Consider the following 21,805-nt stretch of genomic DNA (forward strand, 5'->3'; position numbering starts at 1 on the left):
AGAACCACGTTGGTGAGATCTATCCTTTCTACTATTTCTAGTTATATTATGCAAACTACTGTTTTACCTATGTTTACTTATAATATCATTAATCGAAAATACAGGAATTTTTTGTGGGGTATCTCAGAGCAGTCTAAGAAAGTGCATCTCCTAAAGTCTAGTTATATCATGCTATCCAACCTCTAAAGTCTACTTATTTGAATTTATCTTTAAATGATTTCTTATTCGTTTCAAGTGGCTGGGATGTAGATAGTCTAAGGAACTCGCTGCTGGCTTATTTGGTTGATAAGATTTTGTGCATCTCTCTACCGTCTCCTTGGAAGAACTCGGATAGGATTGCCTGGTATCTCTCATTGGATGGCAATTTCACCTTGAAGATAACTTACAATTCTTTGGAAGATGCTCTTGTTGTTCCTGATCATTTGTTTAAATTGGTTTGGAATTGGAAGGGTTCGGAGAAGATTAGATCTTTTATATGGCTAGCAAGTCAGAATGTCATCCTTTCAAATATAGAGGTATAGAAGACATATGAGCCCATCAGCAATGTGTCTAAAAATGCAGCTGGAATGAAAAGACTACTCTTCATATTCAAAGGGATTGTCTCTTTACAATTGTGATTTGTCAAACATTGATACCTCCATTCAAGAATAATCATTTCTTCACCCATAACCTCAGGAATTGATTTATTAGCAATTTATCTACCAAAGAGCAATGGTCTTGTTTGTTTGGTGATACTACTTCTTATCTCTGGCACTTTCATAATAAGCTAGTCTTTGATGAAAAAGTTACCGTCTTGATGTCTGCCATTGCTGCCATGAAAACTAGAATGAATGAGAATTACAATTGTTTGAAGCTGAGTGTTTCTCACTTAAAGACTAACTCATATTCGAACTACCTCAAAAAATGAATGCCTCTTCAAGATAGTTACATTAAGATGAATGTTGATGGATCATTCTATGGTAGTAATAATCATGCAGCTTGTGGAGAAATCTTTTGAGACCACCTTGGGAGGTTCATCAAAGCTTTCTCCTATAATATTAGAAGTTGCTCCATAACTCATGCTGAGATTTGGGGGTCATTTGAAAACTTTCAAATTGCTGTTGCAAATGAGCTTTAAAATCTTATTGTTGAATCAGATTCTTTAGTGGCAATTAGCTTGATCAGAAGTGGTTGCGCTTCCTCACACCCCTATTACTCTCTTATTGAAGATGTTAGAATCCATGTGGACCGAATCTAAAATTTAAGTTAGCACCATACTTTGTGGGAAGCCAATTGTGTTGCTGATTTATTAGCCAAGAAAGCTCAAGATTTTTCCTATAGTTTCCATATTTTTTATATTCTAACTCCTCATTTACAGCATGCCTTGGCATTGATGCTATGGAACCCTCGTGTTGACAGAAATTGCTTAGTTTGTTCCCCTGAGCACGGGAATATATATTCCCTATTATTTTTCTTTTTTCTATTTTCTCTTTGGGTCTCGACCCTTGATGTCTACAAAAAAAATAATATAAAAATAATTAAATTTTTACATAATAACAAAATACTAATAATCTTAATCAATTAAATTTAATATAGGATTAAATACGATTTTAGTCCTTAAAGTATAGGTCGTAAAATTTTTTCATCCTCAACCTTTTTTTGTATACAAAATCATCTCTAAGGTTTAAAATCAAGTTTTAAAATCATCATTTTAAACCAAATTATCCATAACAAAAAAATTATAAAATAAAAAAAAAAGAAAAAATAAGAGAAAGAGAGTGTTTCTGCTCCTGTGAAAGGAGAAGAAGCTATTCACGATCTACCTCTACTTCCGCTTCTGTGTCAAAAATTTAAAACCAAGTTAAACTTTAGGGACAATTTTAAAACCAAGTTAAACATTAGGGATCATTTTGTATGCAAAAAAAAAAGTTAGAGACAAAAAAAAATTTTAACCTATATCTTAGAGACTAAAATTATACTTAATCCTTTAATATATATTAATATTCAATTAAATTGAAAAGTAACAATTAAATATAATTAATACTTATATTAAATTTATCATAAAAACAATTTTCAGTTACAAATATTCATGGTGTATATACCACTTCATCTTCTTAAATATGTTGAGTAACATTTTTGCAATTATTACTAGATATCACACTCACTCATATGAAATTTTCCAAAAGATCTCCAAGTAAGTTTAACTTTGGTACAATAACATCTACTTATTAAGTATATATTCAAATATATCATATTAATAAAGTTCATTTGTAATTTTATATTATATTTTTTGTGTTTTTATTCTCAATTATTTTTAAGTCCATGTGATTCATTCATAAAAAGCATCACACCAGCAAATAATCAACTTATTTATCTAAAATTGATTATATTGGACAAATTAATTGAACATCCAACCAATTTAAATTGATTCAATATAACACTTTTAAATTTATACTACTGTATAGTATAATTAATTCAACTTTCCATACATCAAGCGCTTCTTAATCTAATTCCACATAATTATAATACCTAATATATATATATATATATAATATCAACATTCTCTCTATGAGAGTCACATAAAATACTAGCCAATTAATTATTGAAATTAACAAATTCATTAACAATTTCTTTAAACATAGGTGGCTAAAGGGAGATAAAAAAAAAAAACGTAAAAGATGTGGCTAAAAAAGGACACTGGTGTCGTGAAATTAGTTGATTTTTCTTTAAAAATGTGGTAACTAAAATGAGGTAAGTATTGATGGTAGATGAGTAGTTAGACCTGTGCATGTATACATGTTAAATGAGACAACTACATGCATTAAAATTGAAGATATTAGTATAAATTGATGTGTTTAAAAGAATATTTTTGACATTTTAAAATTTAAGTGGTAGAATGATAATTTTATTATGTTTAAAGATTTGAATACTAAAAAAATTATATCATGTTGGTGTTAAATAACAAGGAGATCAAGAGTTAGTCCCAAAAATAATAGTATTAAAATGACGGCAACTCATATGATCTATATTAGGCTAAGTCACGGTAGCAAGAGATTCAATAGTATTTTTAAGTCCAATGAAAGACACAAAATTTAGTAATTATTTTTGAATGAATATAGTCTATTTTTTAATTTATTTTATTGTTAAGATTTGTTAGAAGATTTAATTTAGTTCTGATTTACTTATTATTTTTTTAAGAATTTTAAATTTAAATCAATCTGATCTAATTCAATAAGATTAAATATGATTTAAATTAAGTTATCTTATCTTTAGGAGATTTAAAATAAGTTATATCATCTTATCTTTTAAACTAATCCGTTATGGGTCTACTTAAACACTTTTTGTGAGATAATTTATAGAATTTTTGATGAATAATAATTTTCAGTTTCTTTATGCACGTTTTTATTGTGTGATTAAGTGAGGTGAACGATTGCTTGTTGTATGAAGAAAATTGAAGGATTCAATCTAAAGTAATTCTGTATGTTAGTTTCATTTAATTTTCACCATTTGATCTATGTTGTTAAGGATAAGTTCTTTGAAGATCTAGTAGGAAATTCCTTACAGTGACCTAAAGTGTAATAGAAAAATTATTTTCTTCTATCATATCTATATCTATCCTTTTGTGCTTTTGCTATGTGTCTTTTCTTATTCCTTCTAATTTCGTTCGTATCTTCTTATTATCTAATATCAATTACAAGTTGTAGGTAAATTTTTATTTGTCTACACGTTCTAAAGTTCTTGTTTAGTCTCTTTATTTTATTTTTTGTTTCTGCAATTTTACTTTAGAACACATTAAAAAAACAAAAATTCTAAAAAAAAATCTTCTTGTAGTTTCTTTGTTTTATTTTTTATGTCTGTAATTTTACCTTACTGAATTCATAAACAAAACACACAAAAGAAAAGAAAAGAAAAATTTTGAAAAAAATAAAAAAAATAGTGCTCTTGAAGTGTAAAAAAAAGGAGAATATCATATCATTAACAATGTTGTTGATTTTAATTTTCATGAATCTAAAATTTGAAATTTGTTTTAAATTATTATGGGATATCAATTGGGATTGAAAATTCTTCCAGTGTCTCTATAACTCTAGAAACGTATTTATTTTTATTTTGTGTCATTTATCATATATCTGATTATTATTTTTTGTCAAATTTAGAGTTTTTATCATTAAATTTATCTTAGTTTGGTCTCTCTATTCGTTGATTCTTTACGTGTAACTTGTTAAAACAATCCAAGAATAAAAAAAACAATAGTGTAGTAAACTCAAAAGAGGATAAAAATTACAAATTGAGTGCAAATATAAGTGACCTAATTCAAGTTATACACGTGAGAATAGCATTGTGAGAAAGGATTTTAGGTTGCAAATTCTTGTATTTAAAGGAAGGAATGATGTTAAAGATTATTTCAAATGAAAAACGAATGTAGAGTCAATTTTTGCATGTTACATCTTTTTAGAGGAAAAGAAAGTTTGATTGGTAGATACCAAATTTTTTAAAATACTTGTATATGGTGGAATTGAGTTAGAAAAATCTAAAAGAAGGTATAAGAAAAGACTAATTTATAGTTGGGAGATTATGAAGAAAATCATGAAGAACTGGTTTGTGCCATCATCATACCACAACAAATTTTTTAAAAAATTTCATAAGTTGAAACAAGGTTTACAATCAGTGATAGAGTACCAAAAGAAGTTTTCATATTTAATAGTCAAGACTAATGTTAAAATAAGTTCTGAGGTTTTATGGACGATTTTTTACTGGATTAAATAGAAAATACAGATAAGGTCAAACTTCACTATTATGCAACAATGAATGATTTAATCTATTTGGCCATTGAAGTGGAGAAGCTGCATCAATTTATGACAATTTGATTTTCTTTGAACTTCAATTCTATGTGGTTCTACAGGAGCAAAGTTTATGGATAAGACAAAATTCAAAGTTTAACATTTCAAGAAGAATTTTATAGATCAACATAAGAAGAAGAGTTCTTCTAAGCTTATATTTAATTCTTCTTTAAAGCCAGTGATGAGAAAATTTGTTGAGTATAATGTAGAAGGAGATATGCACTTGGAGGAACTAAAAGTGCAGAATTTTTTAAATGGGTCTTTAGAATGTGAACAATTTGAAAAAACAGGAAAGAAAAGACAAGAATTTGAGAGAAAAAAATTGAAAGAGAGTGAATTTTTGAGTAAAAAAAATCAATGTTCGAGTAAAAGCGAGAGTTTCGAGAGAAAAGAAGAGAATAGTGAAAGAGAGGAGTTAACGAGAGAAAAAGAAATTGAGTGTAATAAACACACTTGTGAGAGAGTTCTAAAAAGTTCTAATTTAAACAAGAGTGTATTAGTATCATTGAAATTCAAAGAGTCTTTAATTTCTCATATATCTAACTACAAATTACCTAGTATTTTTATGTCAACTTTTCAAAATTTTAAAGATTCACTAATAAATTATAGAGGCATTAATGTGGATAAAAAAAAAGACAACTAATTCCAAATTTTGATAAGCAGTTACATAGAACATATCTCAAGTTTTCAACATATGACAAGGAGTAGTATGTTTTGCATTTGATAGTTCAAGAGATCTTGAACAAAAGGCATATAAAATGGAATAAGTTGCTAGATTATTTTTCATATGTGATAGAACAAGATAATGAGATTGTGATTGTTAATGAGTTATCCATAAGATATGATTTAATCACAAATCGTACTCCTAAATTTTTAGTATTTGATTAAATGAAGTATTTTCATACAACTAAATTTAATTTTTGTTCTATATTTGTTACTTGGGAGAATATTAATTTCAAGTGCCAACGTAAAATAAAAAGAATCTCAGATATGTTAACTATATATTTTTGTTGGCCTCATAGATGTAGGAACATTGGTGGACTTTATCATGATTTTATTGCAATGTAAGAAAGTTAAATCTCAAACTTTTTTAAATATGTTGTGCATTCCTCTGCTTATTTCTACACATAGATTGATATTTCTATAAATGTCTGCATAGTTTGCCTAGGGTTAAAAAACATAAATATATCATTAATTGTTTTGTATATAGATTTAATGTGATTGATATTTCTAATTGCTAGTCAATATATTAAAGATTTTACATACATTGTTGACTTATTTTCCAAAGAGTTTATTTATGTGTTAACTTATTATGCTGGTTTTTTTAATGTTTATATCATACATATTAAGGGTGTTTTAGATAATTTTGTGCGAGACATTAAGTGTATTCATAATTTTGATATTTATAACTCTATTAGGTGTTATTTGTGTAAAAAAAGTTGAAAAGATTGAACTTGCATATATGAGAGATATAGCCACAATTCAATGAATAAAAAAGAGCTATCAAATCATGGTATTTAAATCTAGAGATTGGTTTAGATTCTTTGGAGGGAAGAAGAGCTTCTCTTTTTTTAGAGAAAAACAACACTTGTTACTAGAGAAGACGATTCATTCTAAATGTTGGGATTATCAAGGACAATTCCAACAAGAATAATTTTTTTGGTAGGTATTATAATTCAATTGTATTTAGTATATCTAATTTTTCTCCTTTTAATATATATGCAGATTCGAAGACAAATCTTTTTTAAGGGGAAGAGAATGATACATGCTCAAGAGAGTATTTTTGGTATTTTAGAGATTAGGGACAAAATGATAATTTTGTCACGTTCAAAGACTTAAATACTAAAAGAATTATACCATGCCAATCTTGGACAACAAGGAGACTAAAAGTTCGTCCCAAAAATAGTGGTGCTGAAATGACGAACGGCAACTTATATGGCCCATTGGACTAAGTCAAGACAGCAAGTGGTCCAACAGTATTTTTCAAGTCCAGTAGAAGATACAAATTTAGTAATTATTTTTGACTTTAGGTAGTCCCTGTTTTAGTTTGTTTTTCTGTTAGGGTTTGTTAGAATATATAATTTAGTTTTGATTTATTTAGTAGTATTTTTAAGAATTTTAAATTTAAATCAATCTGATCTAATCTGATTTAAATTAAGTTATTATTTTTAGGAGATTTAAATTAAGTTGTCTTATCTTATTTTTTAGACTAATTCATTAAAAGTCTATTTAAACACTTTTTAAGATGAATAATAATTTTCAGCTGCTTTATGCACGTTTTTATTATATGATCAAGTGAGGTAAGTGATTTGTTTCGATTGTATTATGAAAAAAAATGGAAGAATTCAACCTAAGGTAATTCTATGTGTTAATTTCTTTCTATTTTCACCTTTTAATTTAAGTTGTGAGGGATAAATTCTTTAAAGGTATAATAGAAAAGAATAAAATTTTTAGAGGTCTAATAAAAAAATTATTTTCTTCTGTTAGTTCTTTATCTATCTTTTTATATTCTCGCCGTCTCTTTTCTTATTCCTTTTAATTTTGTCGGTATCTTCTTATCATAAATAAGAGTATAACCTAAGCTCATAAATACATAACACAAACAAAAAAAATACATCCCATTCAGTATCTGACCTCTTGTAATTTTGTACGAGAGTTTTGTTATTTTCATTACTCTTACTTGTAAAGAGTTGAGTTATACACTAATTAGTTTAGTACCGTAAGGTATTTCGGTTTCGGATGTAGTTGGGATTTGGATTTAAATTTTGTTCATCACTTTGGTATCTCATTAGAAATTTTGGTTTAGGTAGAGTTATCATCTATTTTATACCTCTATATTTCATAATGAAATATTTGTTATCGTCTTTATCCGTAGATGTAGGCGTTAAGCCGAACCACATAAGATCTCTTGTGCCATTTTGTTACGCTTCCGCTTCCACCTGAATTTCTTATAAGTGGTATCAGAAGTCACAAGAATTCTGGGCCAAATGAGTTCTCAAGATATCATCCGTGACGGAATTTGAAATCAAGCAATTTGATGGTCGTATCAATTTTGAGATGTGAAAAACCGTATGATGGCAATTCTTACACAACATGGTATGAGAGTCGTGATTAATGGCAAGGAAAAGATTCCTACCAAAATGAAGGATTCTAAATAAAAAAAGATCAATCGAAGGGCTCTTACAATCATTCATTTATGTATTATAGACGATATGCTGCAAGAGGTTCTTTCAAAAGAAACAATTGCTTCGTATGGACTAAGTTGGAGTCATTTATAATGACCAAGACGATAGTCAATCATCTCAGTGTTTTACAACGTCTGTATATGTTACAGAGCAACAAGCTATGATGTTGCTTTGTTCGTTACCCAATTCCTACAAGTATTTTCGTGAGATATTTATCTATAGATGTGAAAGTCTTAATATTGATGAAGTTAACTCTTCGCTTTTGAATCATGAAAAGATGGAGCATGATGGTGGTAATAATCTTGATGCCACAAATAATGCTTTGGTTGTTAGGGTAATTGGATAGAAAAGTCAAAATCTGGATTCAAATATCGTGAAGGGAGATGTAGATATTGCCACAAAGAAAATCATTGAAAATCAGATTGTCTGAAGCTCAAAAATAAAAAAGATGAAGATTCCAATGCAACAACTAATCTTGCAAAGTATGATGAAGTTCTCTAGTATCAAGTATCAACTAGCTTAGCTGATATTATTTGAGGGTTTGTTTCAAAGTGTTCTTACTCTATTTTTCTTATTTAGAATTTGTTTTCTTTAAGTATTAGTATTTTTTATTTCACGTAGAGTAAAAAAACAAAATATGAAATTATTGCAATATCATTGCAAAATTAGATTTGTGTATGGCACTTTGGAGACGACGACTTTGAATCTTGTAAAAATCAAACTAAGGTGGAAATTTGTTGTGAAGTTGGTTGATTTTTCTTCAAAGATGTAGTAGTTAAAATGAGGCAAATATTAGTGGTAGATGAGCAGTTAGAACATGTGCATGTGTACATGTCAAATGTGGTAACTGCATGCATTGAAATTGAAGTAAAGATACTAGCATAAATAAGAGCATAACCATACACGACACAAACAAAAATCCCATTTAGTATATCTCCTCTTGTAATTTTTTGAGTTTTGTTGTTTTGGTTACTCTCATTTTGAGGAGTTGAGTTATACACTTTAATTTAATACCGTAAAGTATTTTGGATGTATTTAAAATTTGAGTTTGAGTATTGTTTATCACTTTACTATCTCATTAGAGATTTTCCCTTGTGTCATTTTGTTACCGACAAGTTTTTGGCGTTGATTGCGATAGAAGGTGCGCTGACTAACTATTCAGCTAATTGAATCTGAACCTTTTGAATTTGAATATAGCAGTTGGTATTCCCAACACCGGTTAATGGGTCTCCGCGGGATGACAGTGAGTTTAATGTAAAGGCTTGAGGTTATGAATTCCTCCGTTTGTACATTTATATACACCAAGTCACCAACTAATCATTACTCATAATTAGAGTATAATATCAACAGCTCTGATTCAGCAAATTCAATTTGTACGAAAATCCTGCCTAAGTTCAACAGTCAACACATCGAAGCTGTAGAAATGTCTAAATCTTGCCACTGAATAGGTGATATCATCACGAACTGATATGGAATATTTCTTACAATTCAAGTCTTGTTCACTGTAAAAACTAAATAACTAAAAAAGAAAGAGAAAAAGAAATCCTAAAAAATTGCATGCTATGTATAAAAAATAAACTCAAACATGAATAGCAAAGCAACCGGAGACTTGCTTTGGCAATAACACAATTGAATAGCTATCTACAATCCTTCAAATATGACGACGGACTTTCTAAGATCATGCTTGATGATTTGCTGCTGTCACCTTTGCCTGGTGATCCGCATTCACTGAAGTCAAGTATGCGTCGCTCCACCTGTAAACAAATAAGTTCTAGGTGAGCAAGCTACTGAAAAAAACAAAAAAAACAAAAGAAACTAGAAATCTGAAAGTATATAGTGAGCAGCATCCTTGTATTTACTTTATACACATGAAAGAATAACATCTATTCAATTCGGTTAAAACAGCACAAGAACCAAAGTTGTTGCTTTTCTCTTGCCAAGTTCCATCAAGTAATATAAGAGATCGCAGTTGGTTTTGGAAAAAGCTTGAATATGGAAGGGCAGAGGAACCCAGCTCTTACCAAAGCTTTTGAAGTCAATTGAGAATGGTTCACATGCTGCTTCTGTGGATCATTGTTTTCCTTGTTCTCATCCCTGTTGTTTCTAGATGCATCTTTTGGTAACGCCTTGGGAGTTTCATTTTCCAAAATTTCATGAGCATTGGCATATTGAGCAGCAGTTTGTTCGCTAACCTGTTTCATCAACCCAATTGCATCATAGCTTCTATCACATGGGCTCATGAATATCCCAAAATCCTGAAACATTATTTTGCAGTAGTTAGTAGAGTGGGAAATTCAAATCCACTTCAAGAAAGTAATTATCCAACAGAATCAACAATACCTCAATTGTAATTTCGGTATCAATCCTGGGGCTAGACAAAAATGTATTTATGAACCAAGGAGATTTCCACGGTGAAGGTGATTCAAGGCTTCTCCTAAAAGGTGTTTCATTAAATCTAAAATCAAACAAGCAGTCAGTCAGAAACAGTGCAACAATTGCCATCAAACTAATAAAACAATAAATTGTTTATTTAAAAAGTTGAGCATTTAACTGCTTTAAAATGACAGAAGTGTTTTCGAAAGAAGTGGTTTAAAGAATCAACACCGTTAACACAGGCCAAAATGAGGAACCTGACCTCATCCTAGGTTTCAATATCAAAACAACCAAATATATCAGCATCATCACTTTGATGAGACCAAATTAAAAGAATAAATAGACGTCTAAACTAATTCTAGAAACAGTAACAGTATTGTTAAGAGTATTACATGCTGGATGTTTCAAACCCTCCATCTTTTCCTGTTTGATCACCCAAGTTTTCTACGGCGGCTGTTGAACAAACAGATTGTACACATGTAAGAGCAATTGAAACTCTCTCATTCTCCTTCACACGAATACAAGGAGACTTAACACTTGAGCATGCATGTTTATTTGTTCTAGCACTTAATACTATGTCTGATTTCACACCAACTTGCTTAGGAGAATTCAACAGCAAGTTATTCGGATCACGGTCAACCAAGACTCCAGAACGTTGTTGCACCTGGCAAATAAAATAACAAGGGTGATAAGTAAATGTTTTCAAATTCAGGAAAGTAATTAAAGAGGATCATACTTACAATCTCAACGGTAGTGTTAACATCATCGTTCCTCTTAGAATCAACATCGAGAGCTCGTTGCTCAGTCTTATCTAGAAAATCACTAGCATCTTTATCATTTACTGATTTATTGTCGTCCAGCATTGGTGGTTCATTTTTCTTGTCTACTTGTTCCATTTCAGAAGATGGCCCAAGATTTTCCTTCAATGGAGATGGAGAAAGTGGATCTGTTTTCTGAGTCTCACTGTCATCAAACATGACATCCAGTCGGGAAAAGTTTTTTATCAAGTTGGATGTCTCAAGTTTCTTGTCAACTCTCTTATCTGATAGAGGAGACAAAAAATCACGGTGTCGTTTCTTTAATATTGATGGTGTACCTGTGAAGGTTTTAGCAGCACTTTTCAACAAAGCATCCGGGCTTTTATCATGAGAAGGTGAGTCCCATAACCTAAAGGGAGTCAGACAGTTCATAGAGGACATCATAAACTGGCGAATACCAAGGGGACTAAATTCTTGCTGCATATCACTGCCAGATTGTACAAGATCACAGCTGAAGAAAGGAATATCCGAACTAGGAAAACGGGGAGGTTCATAACATAAAGCTCCTGTGTCTTCCTGTTCTGCATGCCCATTCGGCTTTTCCATGATAGAATGGTCAGTTTTTTTAGTATCTGGTCCACAGCCAAAACTATTTACAGGGATCAATTTTGAAGTGTCATTCACTATATCAGATTCCTCTTGCATTTCTGCACTACATATACCATAAATAGAAGGAGCACTGGCTAAGTCATTAGCATAAACATCGTGTGCTCTGGAGACAAACTGCTGATCCTCAGGCTGAAGTAAATGTTTTGTTTCTGAAGTACACTGCAATCTACCATCATTAGCAGTAGGTACTGAGGCAGATGGTAAAGACGACTCGTGAAGAATGGAAGTGCACCCAGACAAGTCAACCATATGTACACCTTTATTATAGTCCACAGAAGAAGGGCCGTCATCACTTATTGCCTCTGAAAATAAAACTCTGCAACATTCATCATCAGATATCAACATGTGCTCTCGTAGCGAGTCCATAGCAGTAGGTCTTATGGATGTCGAAACAGCTAGCTCTACAGAAGTCTGAAATGGAGCATCGGCCATATCATGGCCTTCACTGCGAGCATGAACCATACACTCATTTTGCAACTGTGTGGATTCCTGCACAAAACCCAGTGAGGAAATATTGGGTAAGGAAAGCAAATTATGATGGCAATCCCCGGCTGCTGGATTTACAGGTTCTTGTGAGTAATTTTGCTCAATGAATTGAGAGGAGGAAGTCACTTGGCGAGGCATCTCTGGGATAGATATAGTGATGTCGTCCAGAGAAACATAATATGGCTCTGAACAAGAAGCTTGACTAGGACTATACCCCTTTCCAGGACCATATTCTTCGTTTCCTCTGTATTCCTCTCTGGATTGTAAAACATTGCTCATCTCTTTGGCAGATGGAAACTGTGTGGCATTAGCTGACTCCTGGCTACATTGTGAAACTTCCTCTCCTTCAGTCCCCCTATGACCAGCTTCATCTCCACTAGACTGCAACTTTGAAGAGGTTGAGGCCATGGGTTGATTGGGATTTCCAACAAGCGGTACATTTGATAACGGAGTAATCAAGCCTGACGCCAAGTAAGAATCCAATTTCTTTTTTACAGAACTGTTCCAGTGGTTTTTTATGGCATTGTCTGTCCTGTACCCACAGAAAAACACAAGTACATTACAAATCTGCTTACCTATATAAACTGAAGAACGATGAAGCTAACCTATTCAAGGAACTCTGAAGCCATACTACCCAATTCTATGCCACTGACTCCACAATGAAGTGGAAATTTGGGAGCGTGCCCCCTTTTCAACCTTCTCCCTACTTCGGGGCAAATTTCATTATTATTGTTATTACCTTCCAGGTAAGAACTTTGTTAGTTCTGCCCATTTGTTTCCATAAATTTGATGAGCACGTATTAGAGCCAACTCCTCTTCCTGTGTCCATGCTTCCTTGTTTATTGAAGGATTAAGATGATTATGCCACCTAATGAAAGATTTTAAAAAATTACCAATAAATATTAATGACATTGCTCCAAATCCTTCAATTTGAATTATAAAGATACCCAACATTATTTATTTTGGACAACAAAACTCTAATCGTACTTGTCTTGTAGAAAATACTATTTATACATCAAGTAATCATACCTTTCTCGACATTGCTTACCAATACGTCCAGGTAAACTCTGAGCAATAGTAGACCACTTTTTAGGCCCATATTGATTCACTAATTCGATAATTATTTCATCTTCCTGTTTACATTCATATTCATTAGTATTGTTAATATTAGATAAATACCTAAGCAGAAAACTTATACAATCTATATCATATACAACTTCAGAAACAAAATAATAACAGAATAGAAATGGGAAGTAGAGGTTACCTCTTTAGACCATGGACCTTTGACAAGATCTGGATTTAGGACTTTCTGCCATCTATGCAGGCACTGGACATCAGTTCTATCCTTGAAACACTCAGCTACAGAGATAACGAAAGCAATTCAAACATTGAATAATCAAGTTGCACACAAAATGAGAGACGTGAAAGTGAATGAGTGAAACTACCAAACTGCTATGAGACCTAAAATAAAAATTATTTAAAAAAAAAGGCAAAAGCAAAGATTTTTCTTTTCATTTAAATCTGCACAATTAGGTCTATTAAGGTCCAACTGAAGAACCCTGCTTAATAGACTTAATTGGACAATTTATTATTACCCTAGTGGACGACCGGATGCCAGTTGAAGTGGGTCAACAAAATGTTCTTAAAACATACTCAATGATACAAACATATTACCTATTTTTTTCCAATTCTTTCCTTTAAAACGCTGAACAGCTTTACGCAAAATCTCATCCTGCAAAACCAAAATCCATTATATTGAGTTCATAATTTAATTCATACATCTGTAGATATAACTATCAATAAATTTTAAAGTCCAAGATATAAAACCAAAAGAACTGGAATCCTAAACGCATACACATAATATGAAAGTAGCAAATATTTATATGAATATGATTTATATAAAAGGTAACCAGAATATGAAATAGTAATCAAATTTACCTCTTCGGCAGTCCATTGTCCTTTTGTAGAACGCCTTGTAGGACCAGTCGTCCTCCTACAAACACAAAATTTATTGGGAGAGAAAGATTAAGTTCACTTCCTCTGAGAGAAATAAATCCTTACTATGGTTAACTGCAAGGAAAGAACTATAGGAAAAGAGGAAACACGAAGGGTGATGAATGAGCTTCAAAGATAGTCAAGTTAATTGTTAAAAGGCTTTCAGCTAAGCACTAGCAGGGAAATGTCCTATAGCTGCTAGAGAGATACAGAAGAAGCACACTAACCTTTATACAAAAGGGTAATTATTAGATAACAAGAACAAGTGCAGTTTAAAAAATGAAGTAAAACATGAATGATCTGAAAATTACCCGTGCAATGCTCTAATTCTCTGAACACCATCAACTACCCCATTTGGTGCAGCAATGATTTCCCTGTCACCTTCCATAGTTTGTTGGCAGATAAGAAAAATACCACACCCCAATTCCCACTCGATTATAATTCTCTTTGCACTTGGCTCCCCAGATCATTATAGTCCCGCCCTTAAACATGAATCAGTATGAATCTGAGCTGAAACAAAACACAGAAATCACAATAATTTTCCATCAAACCAAACAATTCAACCAAGAATATTGAAATCTTCAACAAATTGCAGCTTCTAATTATATCATAAGCCTTCCCCGACTTGCATCACGCAACAATGCAGCATTTACCTAACCACCCACCAGCTTAATTACACAACTGAGCACTCAAATCGAACTCAATGAAGCTCAATTGAAACTTTCAATTTCAAGAAAGCTCAAGTTATCAACTTTTTCCCCCTTTTTACAACGAGACTAATTATTTCTATTCAAGTTAAACTTGAACGAAAACTGAGGAGCCAGTGTCAAATACAAAGCCAACGCAGATTTAATAGTGACCACGAATTTTGAATGAACGAAATCCAAATCGACCGTTAGATACTCACAGTACATTGCTTCAGAATGCGAGTGCGAGAAACAACTAATAACGCGATCGAAACGGCGCGCATCTGAAGATCCAAACGGGGATTGCGAAGAGAGATCTACGGATGCAGATTTTGGAAGAAGATTTTAGAGAGAGAAACAGAGTGAGCGAGTCAATGGAAGACGATCCAAACAATTTTTTTCATTCAAACATAAAGGGGCGGGTCTATTTGGGTTTTCAAACCCTATCGGTTAAATGTCGAGCATGTTTGTGATTTCAACGGTGGAGATTTTGACACGTAGGAGTATAAGTTGTGTTCCTGTTCTTCGTATGAAGCGTGCCGTCTTTTTAAAAAAAAAAACTCAACGGGCAACTTATTTTATTGTCCAATTTTTGTGCTATTTTGGAAAGAGTCCCTCTCTTCTTCAAATGTCCACCACAGATAACAGCGTTTTTAGTTGAGTTATTTAATGTTACATAATTTGATGTTTCCCTTCTACCTTCGGAGAGGGAAAAGGTGCAAAATTTTAAAAAAAAAAATTTGGCTTGTACAGTTGTACTACTTAAGAGAAAAGAAAAAGCAAAAGTACTAATAAGAATAATTGTAGTCTCAAATAAATGGGATTTTTATTTTTATAAATAAAATAATTATAATAATTATCAAAATAAATAATTTAAAAAATATTTATCAAAATAAATACCTCTCTCTTATTTCGTTTATACTTTAAATGAGATAATTTTGTATGTATCTCGTTTACAACAGTGTAAACGAGATAAGACAAGTAAACGTGACATGTGTATATCTTAAAGTGTAAACGAGATACATGTATTTTTAAAAAAAAATTGAAAACAATAAAAAATATTAATAATATCAATAATCTAAACTTTTAGTATGCAATTAATACATGAAAAGGTTAGTAAAAGAGATAAGAATTGAAAGATGAGAAGCGTAAAGTTGATGCACGATAAATAAAACACAAAAAAATGAGATAACCGTTTGTCAATTGTTAGGAGAGGTTAACGGTAATAGTGGGAAGAAAATTGAAACGGTTACCTATTATCCCCATCAACCTTTCTTAACAATTGGTAAAAGATTATCTCATCTTTTTGTATTTTATTTATTGTGCATCAACTTCACACTTTGCATCTTTCAATTTTTAAAAGTGATATTTATTCTCATTATGAAACTTTACTTGAACAAGTACGAATGTTTTATTTTTTAAATTTAAATTAATGCAATTGGATCATAATTTAATCTAAAATTTTGTATGTACTCTTTTTAGTACTAATTGATCAAACATATTCATTTTAATCTCTTTTACCAACTTTTTTATGTACTAATTACATGCTAAAAGTTTAGATTATTGATATTATTAATATTTTTTATTATTTTTAAAAAAAATTAAAAATACATGTATCTCGTTTTTACATGCAAAATTATTTCGTAAACGAGATAAGAGAGATATTTATTTCGATAAATATTTTTTAAATTATTTATTTCGGTAATTATTATATTTATTTAATTTATGAAAATAAAAAATCCCAAATAAATGTATATCTATTTTTCCATTTTATTAAAATAATTTTTTAATAAGTACTTTAACAAAAATTATTTTTGATATGGACAAATAAGTAATATTTTTGTTGAATATTATTATTTGGGGAGTTTTGCAAAATTGTAGAGTTGTAAATATACTGATAAAACACGCAGGATATCTGTGACGTCCACTAGTTACTCAGGTACTCAGGTGGTACATTGGTAAGTAGAACTTTTTATTATTTTAATACAAAATTGAATTTTGATTTCTCAGCATTAAAATAATAAAATGTTCCAATTAATAATTCCATTAAATAAAAGAGAGAATAAATATAAAAAGAAAAAAGGAATCTTGAACAAATTTAAGTGAGATAGAGAGAAAGAGAATTTAAAATTCCCTTTATTATTTCAAGAAAAAAAATTTTGATTTCTTAGTTAAAATTAAAATGCTTTTCGGATTAATAATTCCATTGACTAAAAGAGAGAATAATTATAAAAAGAAACAGAATTTTGAATAATTTTTAGTAAGATAAAGAAGAGAAATTAAAAATTCCCTTCAGGTGAATTAAAATTACCTATTTTAGCTGGATAAAATTCTTTATCAAAATCTCTTGAATTGTATAGATTCTTCCAATTATATACTTATACAGATTATCTGATCGTTAAAAAATTTAATTATACTCTAAAACTTCTTTCCCTCGTTTAATATACACCTGTCGAAAAAGAAGGTAGGTAGAAAATAAGTACAAATTTTGCGGAGTATTAATTTGTAAATCACTCCTAAAGGAAGATTTTACATAAAATCACTTAAGCTAAACACTTAATATAGACTAGCATAAAAAGCGGTAAAGGTAGGAAAAAATATAAATTTCGCCCAAAGAGAAACAAAAACTTGGTAGATTATAAAGAGAAGTGTGTGACATGATATCAAAACCTAATAAGCTGAGAATACATCAGGCTACCATACAATATTCAGCTTCAACCAAAATCTGAAGAGACCCCAAAAGTTGATCTCTAAACTGCTATATTTAGAGTATTTAAACTTTCTGAGATTTGTTTGGGCGATTTCGTGATCCATTATCTCTAGAGCGTGCATGTTTTCCTCCTCTACCACCATGCCTTCCTCCCCTGCTAAAACATTATATTATTAATATTCTTGGTTTCACCCCATCCATATAGTACAACTAAGAGGATGGGAATGAAGAAAAGAAACACAGAAGATTATGCTGGTCAAATTCAAGGCATTGCTTTGTGTCGCTACTTACCTTCCTCGATTACCCTTAAACTCGCGGTACTTCTTGTCTTGGTTTTTGCGGAGAAGGCTCCAGTATTCTCTTTCAGCCTCACCTGAGATCATAGACAGCAAATTGTAGCTTGAGTTTATCAACCAATCACAATTTAACTGTCAGCAAATACCACTCTGGTACTGATAGTAATCTCAACAACTATGCTCCTTCCAAAGTCCAAATAAATTTAAAAAGAATTTCCATTTTTTAATGCAATGAGCAATGGATGAAACACTGATAGAAACAATCACAAATAACGTACTAGTGAAAAATAGTTTTGTTCATGAAGCAGAAGTTTTTAACAGGTAAATAGGGCAGACAATATATCATCAGATAATGATAATTAGAAACAAATTTGAGAGTACAAATTAAAAACACTAAATGGTAAATGTTCTAAAGAATTGCTTGCACCAACCAGTCACTGGATCTAGGATAGCAACAAAATTCTTCACAGGCAAGCCACCCTTATCAGTAAGTACCGCAGCAGCACGAGCTTTCTGAGCAGCTTCAGCTTCTTCAAACCGGATGTATCCTGACTCATCTCCAATCGTGAAATCAATGAACTAAACAGGAAAATAAAAAATACAAGATTAACACACCAGCCTTATCCAATTCAAAAAGATGATGAAAATAACCAAAGATAAACTAGAAAAATAAGTATCCCTATAAGTGATGGGGTCTCCGAAAGGGATAAGATGAGTATGAGTTATAAGATACGTAAAATATTTTGGCTTAACTAACAGTATTATGTACCACCAGCTTCGTGAAGGGGAAAACACAAGTACCTTCACAGTACCAAACTTCTGAAAGATAACCTTCAAATCCTCACGCGAAACAACATTCTTGTCACCCTTGTAAGCAGGGGGTGAAATTTTTTCATCAGTTTCTAGACCCTTTTCTTCACTTTCAGTTTCCTTTTCTTCACTTTCAGTTTCCTTTTCCTCACTTTCAGCTTCTTTTTCCTCACTTTCAGTTTCCTTTCCTTCTTTTTCCTCACTTTCAGTTTCCTTTCCTTCTTTCTCCGCATTATTTTCTTTGTCATCCTCAGCACTTTCTGATGCCTTTTCATCACTTTCTCCGGCAGCAACTTCAGTGGGATTTGTCCCATCTGTTTTGTGGCCATTGCCATTGCCATTGACCAGTAGATCAGCACCACCTTGGTTGGAAGGAACTTCATCTGAAATGCTCTTTAGTTTGAAGGCAATAATTAAGCCTTTAGGGAAGCTGGGACGATCATTAAAGAAAACAATCAGTGCATAATTCAATATTCATATATGGAGAGTAAAACAAAAATTGGCAGCTTCTTACTTGTCTTCTGCATTGGAGTTATTATTCTGGTGATTTGAGCCCACAGGAGGACGAGATTTTTCAAATTCTTCTTTTTCCTTTTCTCTCTCCACATCAAATTCCTTCCTGGATTCGGTATAAATACAAATTATTAGCCAATATATGTTATTATCAGAAACCTGGTAGTCCTATTTTTTCCTAATAATCTCATATTCCAAAATTCTGTTCAGTAACAAAAGATAACATTGGAAGTGACAGGGCAGTGAACTGAAATTCTTCAAAAGATTATGCCAAAAAGATAAATAAATGAAAAAGATTTATAAAGTTCCTTTCATCTATTTTAAATTGAATATACTCCGTGTAAGGGAAAATTGGTCAAGTTAATCACAGGCAATAGTACATAACAACTATGAGCATTCTTACAATCTTACTTTGGTTTTAGTTCTAACTCAGCCCCAGCATAGACCAGTTTTTGTTTCAAAATTTTTTCTACATCTTCCTCTGATGAAAACTCAATGAGGGCGGTGCCACAGAAGAACCTTTTGTCTCCAACATGCCGGGGCAGACGAACACTATTGACCTGAAAAAGAAAAGAACAATTTCTCAACAAGAGCTTTAACAAACAACTTCTACATAGATTTTAATCCAGTTGACTCACAACAAACATCAAAACCCAGGACAAACAGATAAAGATAATAATGCTTTCTGGCAAAAGTATTGGAATGTAAATCATTGCTCTGTTGCTATCAATACCTTGGCATGTTGACCAAAGAATGCCTCCACATCTTCCATCTTCAAGTTATATTCAAATGGGGATGCAGCAACTGTTCTTCCCTCCACCTGCTCAATAACCTCCTCTGGTTTTGGAAGTTCCGTTGTCCTACCAACTTGTTTCCCTGAAACATCAAATATACAAATAGAAGGGTATGAAAAAAAGGAACGAAGAAAATATCATTCAGCCAACCATTAAGATGACAGCGAGCAATATCATGTTCAGTGAAGAACTAATTTCAGAGAGCATATTTTGCAGCTGTATAAAACTGAAAATAACCCATCACTGTAAATCATTCTATTCTGTTACAATGTTGCACATATATGCTGAGTGCTGACACCAAGAAAACTTAAGGATAAAGGAAACCACTATCTCCAGCTCTAGCCCAACAAAATACCTGTCAAATTTTGCATACTCCTTCCATCTGAGAAAATCAATTCTAAAATATCAAATTATTTACACTACCTATAAATCACTTTTTGAACGTTTATCCTTACAAATTCCAAATTTCCAAGTCTACTAAACTTAAACAAATACAGAGCAGAACTCACAGAATAATAACAAAAAACAGCGAGATATTGGGGAGATGAAACTGACCATCTTCAGAGATCTTGAGAGATGAAGAACTTCTCAAAGCTTGAGCAACAGCAGCAACAGTGTCTTTCGAAATCTCATCAGCCTTCACATCACCAAGATTAAGGTGCTTTCTCATTCTATTGAATGAACAAAGCAACGCCAAACTAACCACTGTGAAGTAACGGTCAAGAACAACAACTGGAAGGGGGAAAGTTCATTTCACACTACTTCAGTAATAAGGGAAACGAAAAAGACAAAAAGGATACTGCCATCTTCGCTTTCAGATACAGTTTTCCGCATGAAATTATCGGTGGGAAGGTTGCTGTCGCTGAAGTAGAACTCAACCTGCGTGAATTTTTTAGAAAAGAAAAATGGAAATGAAAACAATTGAGCTGGTTATTTAACAAAAAAGAAAAAAGAAAGCGTGGATCAAATGGAATCGTAACTAAGATTGAAAATGTGAATCGTACTTGTCTAATGACTTTCTTAGATGTTTGTTCGTCCAAGGAGGGCGTCGCCATTGATGAGCAAGAACTTGAAACGCAGAGAGACGAAGCGGGAGAGAGCGTTTCTAGGGTTTCGCTGAAGATTGTAGGGTTTTGGGTTTGGCGAAGTTGTTTGAACTTAAAATCGATGACGGTTAACTTTTTAGTGGGTGGTTTAGTGACATAAGGTGCCTCCCACGCTCCCACTAACAAACGTGTGTGATAGTAACACATAAGAAGTTTGACATTTCTTTTATCAGTCATTATTCATTTATTTGAGTATAAATAGATATATACCTATTTTATATATTTTTTATAAAATAATTAATTATTAAAACAATGTAATTTTAGATAATGCAAATAATTAATTCTTTGAATTTAATTTTATATCAATTTTTAATGAAAAACTAATAATCATTTGATAAGAAAATAATTTTTAAATTTATTATTTACATAAATCTGGTTGAACAAATATCTACCTTTTTTCTAGTTTATACTATCAATGTTTACCAAAATTAAAAATTAAAAATAATTTATACTAAAATAATGAAATTTTTCACAATAATAATTAGATTTTTATAAATATAAAAATCAATCATTATTATATTTTTATATTTTTATTTTGTTTAATTATAAATCTAAATCTAAGATATTATTTATTAAATTAGATGATAAATATAATTTAATTCTAATT

The 21,805-nt window shown here is 31.6% G+C and overlaps 2 protein-coding genes across 3 annotated transcripts; both read right to left on the minus strand.

Annotated features, from left to right (window-relative positions):
• Positions 1-9,315: 9,315 nt before the first annotated feature.
• Positions 9,316-15,373, minus strand: LOC130958054 (transcription factor MYB3R-1). Of its 2 annotated transcripts, none has more exons than XM_057884943.1 (12): positions 15,191-15,373; positions 14,595-14,788; positions 14,227-14,281; positions 13,963-14,020; positions 13,553-13,647; positions 13,318-13,421; positions 13,028-13,156; positions 11,116-12,820; positions 10,768-11,039; positions 10,343-10,457; positions 10,024-10,257; positions 9,316-9,756 (listed from the first exon to the last, which is right to left on the minus strand). In XM_057884943.1, exons 2-12 carry the CDS (start codon positions 14,669-14,671, stop codon positions 9,640-9,642), a joined length of 2,961 nt encoding a protein of 986 aa, XP_057740926.1. In that variant the 5' UTR covers positions 14,672-14,788; positions 15,191-15,373; the 3' UTR covers positions 9,316-9,639. The 2 variants fall into 2 exon arrangements, with proteins under 2 accessions (XP_057740926.1, XP_057740925.1); XM_057884942.1 differs by having other exon boundaries at positions 14,595-14,793.
• A 2,209-nt stretch (positions 15,374-17,582) lies between these two features.
• On the minus strand, positions 17,583-21,304 carry LOC130954295 (la protein 1). Its single transcript, XM_057881032.1, has 10 exons — positions 21,097-21,304; positions 20,893-20,971; positions 20,648-20,797; positions 20,032-20,174; positions 19,710-19,858; positions 19,300-19,404; positions 18,777-19,215; positions 18,407-18,554; positions 17,971-18,052; positions 17,583-17,833 (listed from the first exon to the last, which is right to left on the minus strand). The coding sequence occupies exons 1-10, from the start codon at positions 21,145-21,147 to the stop codon at positions 17,743-17,745; spliced, it is 1,437 nt and encodes a 478-aa protein (XP_057737015.1). The 5' UTR covers positions 21,148-21,304; the 3' UTR covers positions 17,583-17,742.
• Between the last annotated feature and the right edge of the window lie 501 nt (positions 21,305-21,805).

Source organism: Arachis stenosperma, chromosome 10 (genome assembly GCF_014773155.1).
Source record: "Arachis stenosperma cultivar V10309 chromosome 10, arast.V10309.gnm1.PFL2, whole genome shotgun sequence".
NCBI lineage: Eukaryota > Viridiplantae > Streptophyta > Magnoliopsida > Fabales > Fabaceae > Arachis > Arachis stenosperma.